The 10,872-nt window shown below is 33.5% G+C and overlaps 1 protein-coding gene across 1 annotated transcript; it reads right to left on the reverse strand.

Annotated features, from left to right (window-relative positions):
• On the reverse strand, positions 2,969–8,162 carry LOC109724521 (transmembrane protein 64-like). The gene is made up of 5 exons (XM_020253381.1): positions 7,866–8,162; positions 5,481–5,751; positions 4,370–4,606; positions 4,064–4,281; positions 2,969–3,536 (listed from the first exon to the last, which is right to left on the reverse strand). The coding sequence occupies exons 2-5, from the start codon at positions 5,727–5,729 to the stop codon at positions 3,218–3,220; spliced, it is 1,023 nt and encodes a 340-aa protein (XP_020108970.1). The 5' UTR covers positions 5,730–5,751; positions 7,866–8,162; the 3' UTR covers positions 2,969–3,217.

The raw sequence follows: 10,872 nt of genomic DNA on the forward strand, positions 1-10,872 counted from the left end.
ATTTCAAATTTAAAATCTTAAATGATTTTTGATGGCACGAGTCTATTTTTTTAATTAATTTTTTTTTATAAATTTGACTTGTTCCTTAGTATATTTTAAATTTAGTTATAATGTTAAATATTTGTTATATATGGTTCATAACAAACAATTTTTCTAGTAATGTATAATCAAAATTTTAAAATTTGAATTGATTTCAAAATTTAAATTAAAGTTTGAATTCATATTTAAATTTATGAATCGAACTTAAAATTTAAATATAATTTTGAATCTATTTTAAATTTAAACAATTGCTGACTTGCTAGGTCCATTTTTAAACCATTCTATATTTCAACCTGATTTTTTCCCGTTAATTAATTAATTAATTAATTAATTTGTAATTTGTTTGGAATATTCTTTTATTCTATTTAGAGTTCCATCTCTCTCAAAATTTTCATTCCGTTTAACCCTAGGGTGACCATTATAATCATAGCTCTATAATTTTTTTATCCAAAAATTAAAAATGGATAATAAATTTGGTAGTAAAAAGGTCCAAATACTATTATATAAATTTAGTGATTCATATAGGTGGTTGGTTAAACATAATGATCCAAAGGGTGGAAATGGTCAAATGAGTGGATCTAACGGTCGAAAATTTATGAGTACAAAAAAGTTTATACTCATAACAATATAGTAGTCGGACTCTCTATATATAGTGTTTAAGGTTTATAAATTTAGGGTTAATTTCATACAGGTGTCAACAAACATAGTGAATTATAAATATATTCTTACAAAGTTTAATTTTTATATATTGTTCCTGTCAAAATTCTAATATTTTCAAATATGTCTCTACAGTTAGAATCTATTAGAAAACTTTAATTAATTATAGGTTAAATGCTTAACTTTGCTTAATTTATAAAATAACTTGATATTTTTGCCCATCTTATATTATACTGTTGTAGTTTTTAGAGGGACATATTTATGATGAGAAAATTAATATTTTACTTAAAATATAAACAGTTCTATAACGGTAATAAATCAAAGCGACATATTTGAAAATATTAGAAATTTTATTCTGTCGCCTTAGGGATGCAATGGCGGCCCACATTTTGGGCCCCAACAAGCGGTGAGGCCGGAGCGACCCGGCCTGGCTAAAATTTCAGATCCGTAGCCAAGCAATGCCCTCAGGACCGGATAGCAAGGGCTTTACCAGTCCGGGCCGAGTCCATCCTGGCCTAGTATTTTTTTTTTTTTTTAGGTTTTAAAATTTCATGTCAAGTTATTTTGAACCTTTCGTTTTAAATGATTCGACGGATAATCATTTAGTTTCAAATATAGAGCTTAATTTTTTGCAATTAGATCTCATCCAACTATCGAAAATATATGCGTCTGTCATTTTTGTAACAATAATACTGTCGCATATGAGTTGGGCTAGAATACTATTGATAGTAAAAGATTTTTTTTGCTATCAAGTTTTTAGCATTTGGATCAATTTCTTTCATCATTTCTAACCATTGGATTAAATATTATAACGTAGTGAGGACCACTCAACCCTAGGAGGACCACTTAACCCTAAAAGACTAATATTATCCTAACTCTACAATTTCTCATCTAAGGGTTAAAAACTTGATAGTAAAAAGGATTTTTTGTTATCAATAGTATTCCAGCCTAACTTGTCGCATATATCTTCATTACCTATTATTCCTGTGATGGAAAAATCGCAGCCTAATTGATATATATTCCCATATCGTGTAATCCATGTTATATTTATAAAATTAAATTAAATTTAAATATAATTTTTAAGTTAAAATAAAATCTAAATCTATATTTTAAATTTAAATAGTTATTAGTGGTATGAGTCTATTTTTCAATTAATTTATTTTTCAAAATTGGTTTGTTTCGATTTATTTTCAGTTCGTTTATTATAATTATTTAATTTTTTAATATGTATGGAATATTTTTTATAATTATTATTAATATGTATATGAAAAAACAAAAGGTCTCTTAATTTTCAAGAATTGTAAAGCTACTATACAATCGAAAGCATAAGGGAATTGAAGCTTTCGATTTTTTGCTTATTGGATCAAGGATTATAGGGTTGGGATACGATAGTGGCCCCTAGGGTTGAGAGGTCTTCTTAGGATTGAGTAGTCCTAAATACTCAATTATAAAGGACCATTGCTATTCTAACCGCACATATTTTCATCCAACGGCTGAAAACTTGATAGCACCAACCGTTTGGTGCTATATATATATATATAGAGAGAGAGAGAGAGAGAGAGAGAGAGAATATAAATAGTTATATAACTTTTCTATTTTGGATTATTGCTATTCCACTAACACACTAAATCCTAGGCATCTAATAGTTAAAAAGTATAAATACTATTTTCATACTATCAATAGCATTTAGTCATTAAATCAAAAATCAACAATAATCGTTACTATGGGGTCCACTATTTAGCATAATCTAAAAATTGCTAAGATTGATTCAATAGCAAAAAAATGTTATAGCATCAATACCTTCATGCTTCCAAAAGCACTACAGCTGGACTCTCTTTCTTTCTCTCTCTCTCTCTCTCTCTCTCTCTCTCTCTCTCTCTCTCTTTCTCTCTCTCTCTATATATATATATTATTAATTTTTACTATTTAGATTTTAAGTCAACCCAAATTTTTTTTACAAAAAACCTATATTCTGTAAATTTTAATTATTTAATTTAAGATTCTAATTTTTCTAATTTTCTTTCACTTTTTCATCTAATAATATGGCCGACAATCTAACTTGCTGTTTGCGAGCCAGCTGGTGTTCGGCATATTAACAAACAAGTCAAACACGAGCTAAATTGTTCAGCTTGATATTTTACGGACCAGCTCGTGTTCACCTCGTTGACAGCCCCTCTACGATGCCGTCGATGTCTAACTCTGCTGATTGTTTTTCTTTGTACTGCCCGAATGAATCCCAGTAGAGAAAAAGACTACATAGGTGCTGCAACAGTAAGAATAAACAGGCCACTCTCCAAGCCATAGTAAAGGCAACCAATTTTCTTTCCTTTTTTTCCTCTATTTAACTTCTCTCCTACAAGCCGAATTCTTGTTATCTAAATCAAGTAAATTCCATTTTTGTGTATCATCTCCACACCTCCATTTACAATGGTTTGGAGATGGCTCCTGTTGAGTTTTCCTCTTTTCATGTCAAACTAAAACAAGACTTTCTACAACACGTATTTCTAACAGGCCTCGATGTTTATACCGCATTGCTTAGCGAAGGTTGAGCTCCTGACCTTTCATGAGGGAGCCCCCCGAGTAGAACAGAAGGTTGAGCTCCTAACCTTTCATGAGGGAGCTCGCCGAGTACAACAGAACCACCGCGACGATCTAATGTATCATTTCCGGCAATAGCTTCTTCCTTCTTAAGATCATTTAGGGCTCTCCTTGCGTACACCGTAAAGGCAATTGTTATGACAATGGCGATGACGAAGGAGAATACATTGTAAACTATCTCCACGGGCGTCATGGTATAATTGCCATACTTCATATCCGCCAACGTCCTTATTAACCGTCCACTGCAAAGAAAGAATTGGAAAAAAGTGAAAAGGAGCAAGAATAGAGAAACTTTTACTGCGTACTAAAACCTTACTAAGAATGAAGTCTCTAGATGCATGCTACATAAATTTTTCGACAAACATGTGTTTTGTTGTCGATGCATGCAATCTCCATCTAAATGCTGCATAAAATAGAAAGAAGATAATTTTGAGCTTGTGAAAGTTCAGAGTGTCGCCAGTGCACAAGGCTCCTACATTCTATGATCAAAGGTAAGACCTAAAAATCATTGTGGTGTGGTATAATCTACGAAACTCCAAAAGTAGATTGACGGTTTCCACAGTAACAGTTTTTAAGTGTCAATGCAAGTAAAGGCATTACTGCAGCATCCCCGCTCAGCAACCAAGACGAACACTGATTAACATGTTCTCTTTACTTTTGTTCTGAGCAAAAAAAGAAAAAGTGCAAAAATGTGGTAGTAGTTTTTGTTTTTGAATCTCATTTAGATGAAGTCAATAATTAAATCATTATGTTACTGTTAATTTTATACCTATAGATGTAAATGAAAGCTTCAGGTATCATCCCAGCAATCGAGCCGCATATGTAAGGACCAAACTTCATGTTCGTCACGGTTACAGCATAATTAAATATTGTGTATGGGAATGGTGAGATCCTGAAGAGGGCCACGACACGAAACTGTTGGAACCAGTTGCCTTCGCCTGCCAATCTGATTACTGCAGTCTGCTGAGGCCATTTCTTTAACCATGCCTGAAGGAATTAAAAAAGAACAACTAGATTAGCATTAAAGTTCATCGAATTAATAGTATGAGAATACGGACGCAAGAGATGCACGTACGTGTATGCGGTCGCGGAACAACGAGCCAATCCAAAATGGTAATATCATGCCAATGGTAGTTCCTACCATGATAATAACAAACCCTAGACCGTATCCGAAAATCATCCCAGCTAACCACATGGAGGGTCCAGAAGGGACTAGAATAACCGGGAAGAGAGCCAAAGAGGCGATGAGAACGAGGGCGAGTACAGGCCGACCAAAGGCAGTTGCTTCCCATTGCATGATTGGCAACAAAATCTACAAAAGCATGTGAAACATCATGTCAATAATGATAAACACCACTGAAATATGAGGGGGGAAAAACTATTCACAAAGTTAAAGCTAGATTTTTTTAGGTTTTACTCAATGGCTAAAAAAATGAGGATTGAGTAAATCTATTGACTAGATAGACAGTTTTAGTACCTTCAAAAGTGTAAAATAATAATAATAAATAAAGACAGATATAGCGGGTGCTGCAATTGTGTGGCAAGATACTTCCTTATTGCACGTAATTGCAGAGGCTCTTCTTTTTATGCATCATAAACTTATGATTAAGTAGAAAGAACAATAAGAAGTTGAATGAACTCCACCAAGAAAAAAAAGATGTAAAAACTGCATATAAGAATGCAAGTCATTCAGCAATCTGAAACAATTGGAGTGAAAGAGAAAAGGAGCAAAGCAAACTTAATAGGCAACTATTTTACATAAATAACATCTACATCTGGCAAGATAATGAGATTCAAGATCTGGTAAGACTAATTAGAATCCGGTATATTTCTGGTCAAAATATATGTAATAGGGGCTAGTTCTGGCCCTGATAACTTGATACAAACCCATAAAATCCTTGAATAAATGGATAATGGGGAACAATGTGTCATTTTAAAAATTTTCCAACTGATAAACTATCTGAATTCTCGACCTCTAACTTCAAAAATGTTACAAGAAAAAAGTAATAATAAAAGAAATCCTATCAGCATGCAAACTGGAGTTGTTATATGGAACTCGATGCTTGCAACTCCAAACAACTTAACAACCAAGGGAGCAAACAACAGACTCTTATTCTCGTGCCAACATAAAAGGAAAAAGCATGAAAAATTGTCATAGATAGGTTGACGAAAGCTGTCGCAATTACCTTTTCAAAGGCAAAAGGAATTCCCCATTTCACAAAGACGAAAGCAAGTATTAGCAAAAGCAGGCAGACTAATAGAGCCTTCATCCACCAGAGAAAGGGCTTTGACTTTGCCGGCTCGAGTGATTCTATCACATTAGGGTTTGCTGTTATGGTTTCACTTGGCATTACCAGCCTTGCATACTCATCCTCCTTCACATGTTGCTCAGGGTTTTCCGAGTCCTTTTCTGGCATCTGAGATGAAGTTGGCATCTTGATAAAGATTCTATAAATTCTGTTCAGCAAGACAGCAAAAAAAAACACCAGAAAGAAGAGTCCATTTTAATCAAGAGAAACACGCAAGGAAATATAGTTCACAAACCCGGAAAAGCAACAATAGCCTAATAGTCAGATTTTTAAGAGAAAATGCATAAGAAATCAAAACAACTCGCAAGAAGACTCCAGTGCAAGAGAGGTGACAAATGAGTAAACAAATGCCCTACAAAATATTGCTTTCTCAAGGCAGTTCTTCAAAAGCTGAAATCAACTCAAACTTACACTTCTCTGCATGGTCAGCTTTATGCGCCAAAGAATCAGATAGTTCATGATAACTTAATGAATTATTTAGGGGATCCTTTTAGTAGTTCATATCACGCATAACCTGCTTGAAGCCCTTCAAATCAAGCCCAGATACATTTTATTGTTACTAGTATACCTTATCTTTTTTATAACTTAACGAGTTGTGTTAAGGTTAAAACCCTCCATAGGACAAGGAACACAAGTACAAATACCGCCCTCATCTCTTGTGTCATGGTGATTTCATAAAGTTAATGAAGTAAAAGTAGATTGTCGTCCCATGATAATGATAAGGGGGCTGACTTCTTGAAAAGAAGGTACTTGGAGATGTCTAATTTTCCCCGAGTAAAGACATACATTATGGAACAACCCAACTCTCACAAGGCCATGTGAAATTACATGATTAAGAAATTTATTCGAAATCACAACTTCACCAAAGCTGTCAGACCAATAAATTTTATAATATTATTTACTAGATGTCAAGAGGAAACTAAAGGCAAAAATGAATGGCTAAGGGTGCATTATTCGTGTTTTTTTGCGCTTCCTTTCCGCAAGTTCTTTGCAGCTAAAGGCGCCTAGGAATGCACTTCTTTAATTTATTACTGTTGTTCAGCTTGGAAATTCATCTTTTTTAAGAAAGCAAACGATAAAGAAAATTTACTTCAGTATTTCCCTTTTTTGTTATCAAGGAAAAAAAACTCATAACTATAGAAGATACAACATTACTGAAGATCGTCTGTAAGATGTTTTATCCTTACGACTTAACCAAATACATTAACAATCTCAAACACGCATAGAGTTAGCAAAATTACTTTAAAGCACAATAGACATCAAAAGCGCAAACGGAATAATAATGTCAAATTAACCACCGAACTCTCTTTCCTGTCATTGCACTTCCTACTAGATTTTGCACTAAGGGGGCATCTGGATTGATGTAACTGCAATTTGGCCGTACATCAAACTCATAAAGAGCAAGCAAAACTATTAGTTCAATCATCAATCATGACTAAACAACGAGATCCAGCGGCACGCCATGAGCTCAATCCCTCGAAAAACAATTTTCTCTCAGAATGCTCCGAAGTCATTTTCCATGGAAAGATCCAGTATGTATCAGAAGCAGATCTCGCAATTTCATCACAGTTGATAGCAGGACCAAAATTTTTGTCTTACTGAACTTCATTTACAGCCAATTATATTTCCGTCACTCCAAACGCCCTCTAATGTTCCGAAATTTTCATGATTATACATGAGAATCAGGCTGATTGGAAATTGTGAATTAAAGTTATCACGCTATGTTCATAACCAAGGCCTGCTAATACATATTGATTTTGGATCATTCGTTTCATTTTTATATCCTGCGAAGTAAAAGCTCGTCCACACCAATTCACATCCTACATAGAAGCCCATGATAATTCCTTAATCCCCAATTCACTTCATAAAGATTCTCGGAAAGTAAGTTCCTAATATTATCCAGCTCCCAGTTGAATTTCACAACAAATTTGCATCACGAATCCACGCAAGGCATCATTAAACCCTACTGCGTGATTCAAGAGCTCAACTTCTGTGCAACACCACGAACAATTAAAAGAAGGGGAAAAAAACAAAAGATTAAAAAAAAAAAAAAAAGAAGCTTAAAAAGGTAGGTAATCGATTTCTTTCAATCTTTCCGCGAGCATCGTCATCACGAGCTAATGAGAACGCCATAAATAAATTTATTAATCTCTCTCAACCTAACAGCATCTGTACCAGGGAAACCCCAATCTAACGAATCAAACAAAAAAAAAAGAAGCAAAATAAAAGGAAAAATAAAGGGAAAGGCGATCGATGTCATACCTTGCACGAAGAGGAGAGAGAGAGAGAAAGAGAAAAACAGAGAGAGGGAGGGAAGGAGGAGGAAAGAAGAAGGAAGAGGGAAGGGGGGTGTTTGTTAGTTGGGTGTGATTGGATTTCTCGGTCGGGGAACAAAAGCGGTCTGAAAAAGAGAAAGAAGGAAATAATGATGTGATTCAAATGAAGCCTCTCTCTCTCTCCGTCTCGAGAAAGCAAGCAAGAAAGAAGCAACAGTGAAAGCAACAGCAGCAATGCTCGTATTTACGAAAATGCCACTCCCTCTTTCCGGGCCCTGTAACTCGGAGGCACGCTTCGGCCCCAAGGAAACAAACTTGTGCAGGGAGCAAGCATTTAAGTTCTGTGGATCGTCCCAAACGGTACCATACGGTACAAAAAATTTACATACGTTGACGTATAATAGCATAAAATTTTATTTTTTTTAATAAAATATGTCAATTATTTATTATGTATTTATATTAAATTTTTTAAATTAGTAATTTGGAGAATAAAGGGTTTTGAATTGTGCTATTGGTACGAAGACTATATCGTGTCGATATCTTACTGGCACAATACGACACGGTCGATACGGCTCGTACCTATAGACACTTTAATCCTTGATAGGGGGCTCTTCAATTATATAATACTTACACCGATCGTCCCTAGCGCAAGTGGCAAAAGACTTAGTAGTTGATATCCGAGATCCTAAGTTCGAATCCTAATTTATTCATATTTCTAGTTAAGTTTATTTCTAAAAAAATAAACAAAGCGGATATATATAGTTGAGTTGGAATGCTATCGATAGCAAGCGACCTTTGTTGCCACCCGTTTGTTTTCGAAGATGGAGCTTCCAAATCGACGATCGGCACCGTTGAACATGATCTATACCACTTGAAGTATCTAGAAATCAAATTTCAAGTCTTTTCGACATCAGTGACCTAATGATCAAAGCGTTTCAAAATTTATAATTTTAATGGTCGATATAAGACATTTTCTCGTTTAACAATATAAAAATATCCAAATCAATTGAATTTTGGTTATAAAATTTTTTAAACTAAATAGAACAAGATCTAAACTCTTGATCTTGATTACAAGACTCCTATCATCACTTTTTAAAGGCTATTCATTTTCAGCCGTTCATTTTTGTGTCCACTTGATGGACAAGAGAACAATATTGGAAAAATATAAAATTTGATTTCTAGATGTCTCAGGTGGTATAGATCATGTTCAACGATACCGATCATCGATTTGGAGGCTCCATCATCGAAAACAAGTCCGTAGCAACAGAGCTCGTTTACTACCGATAGCATTCTAGCTTAACTCTATATATATATATATAGAGAGAGAGAGAGACTGAGGCTACTATATATACTCTTATGAGTATAGAACCCCTTATACTCATAAATTTTTAACCGTTGATTGATGGGATGTGTGGTTAGGATGATGGTGGTTTCCACTTAGAATGATAATAGTCCCCACAGGGTTGAGTGGGTAGTTGGTTGAATAGTATAATCTAGCGGGTGAAAATGATTAATGGAATAAATCTAAGGGCCGAAAACTTATGAGTATAAAGGAGCCAATACTCATAAAAGTATAGTAACCGGACTCATATATATATATATATATATATATATATATAATACTTACACTGCATAATTAATAATCAGTTAATTAAATATTTTTTGAAAAAAAATAATAAATATGGGTGAAAAAGGAATAATCTGATTGACTGAGAACACCATATCAGTAATATAACCGGTGTATTCTAGATTTTTTTCTCTAACAACTTCCTTTAAAGTGTCTTTAAGCCTAGCTAGCGGAACGCAATATTACGTTCGGAAATAAACATGATATTTTTCTCTCGTCGTTTCTCACCGCATGTAATACAATCTCTCCGCAATCCCAAACGAAGTCTTTAATCTATTACTACCTATTACTTTTATTTTTATTCCAAATTTTAATTTTTTTTAAAAAATAGTATTAAAAAATATCAAACAACCATCAGATGGAAACAACCTTAACATGTAGTAGTGGATTCGGGCCCAAGGAAAAAAAGAAAACTCTTGTAGAAAGCTCTTCAACAACACCTCTTCAAGGTGCCCTGATCTATCGCTATTTTTGTTCAAGATTATAATTTTTTAAAAATTTAAAATTTTTTTAGAAATTTTTGTATTTAAAAGCATATAACGAACCATCAGATATAGACAAAACTAACATGTGACAGTGGATCGGAGGTTCTCCATCAAGATATCGTTGGAGAGCTCCCGACTGAAGTTTTGTTTGGCCCCAATCTATCTGTGTATTCAAAAATTGGATAAAACCTTAGTGGAAGCTCTCGTCTATTGCAACAGATTAATTTTGTTTTTATCTAAAAATTTATCAAACTTTTTAATACTGGAAAGTAAAAAAAAAAAAAATTCTAGATATAAAGGTTATAATATTTCGATAGAGACAAAACTTAGAAAATATTTAATATGAGGCATCGTTGGAGCGTAGCATCGTTGGAGCGCTCCCTATTATAGTTTTCCCGCAAAATAGTGAAATTTAAATTTTTTTTAATTACTGATATTAAAAAATAATAATATCTAATACGTATCCTAAACATGGGAAATATTATTTAATATGCCACTTGTTTTCTATATTGTCCTTTTTATTTTCAAATTTACCTCCCGAAAATATCAAGTTCTTTTAAGTATACTTTTGCCCTACAAAGTTTATTAGAAAGATTTAGAGTTTTAGAGAGTATTTTAGAAATAGAGGATAGGTTTAAAAAATTATAATAATAGATAGGAATATACAAGCAATTGCCGTTATCGATACACTCAAAAGATGGGAGTAAATCCTAAACCTTATTGATCCATGGATCAATATTTTTTAATTAATCTTAGTTTTTTAATATTAAAAATATAAAAAAAATGTTTAAATTTTTAGATAGTTGTTATAAAATTTACACTCTACTTTTGAATCTTTAAATAGAATTAAATGTTGTTGGTACATCATATGACGCGAGAAT

This window comes from Ananas comosus, linkage group 18 (genome assembly GCF_001540865.1).
Source record: "Ananas comosus cultivar F153 linkage group 18, ASM154086v1, whole genome shotgun sequence".
NCBI lineage: Eukaryota > Viridiplantae > Streptophyta > Magnoliopsida > Poales > Bromeliaceae > Ananas > Ananas comosus.

Bases quoted from the DNA above. Each gene is read 5' to 3' on its own strand.
- LOC109724521 (XM_020253381.1), bottom strand. From the start codon at position 5,729: ATGCCAACTTCATCTCAGATGCCAGAAAAGGACTCGGAAAACCCTGAG. The intron at 4,607-5,480 runs GTAATTGCGACA...ATGCTTTTGTAG, and splicing joins TTCCTTTTGCCTTTGAAAAG to ATTTTGTTGCCAATCATGCA. The intron at 3,537-4,063 runs GTATAAAATTAA...CTTTCTTTGCAG, and splicing joins GCTTTCATTTACATCTATAG to TGGACGGTTAATAAGGACGT.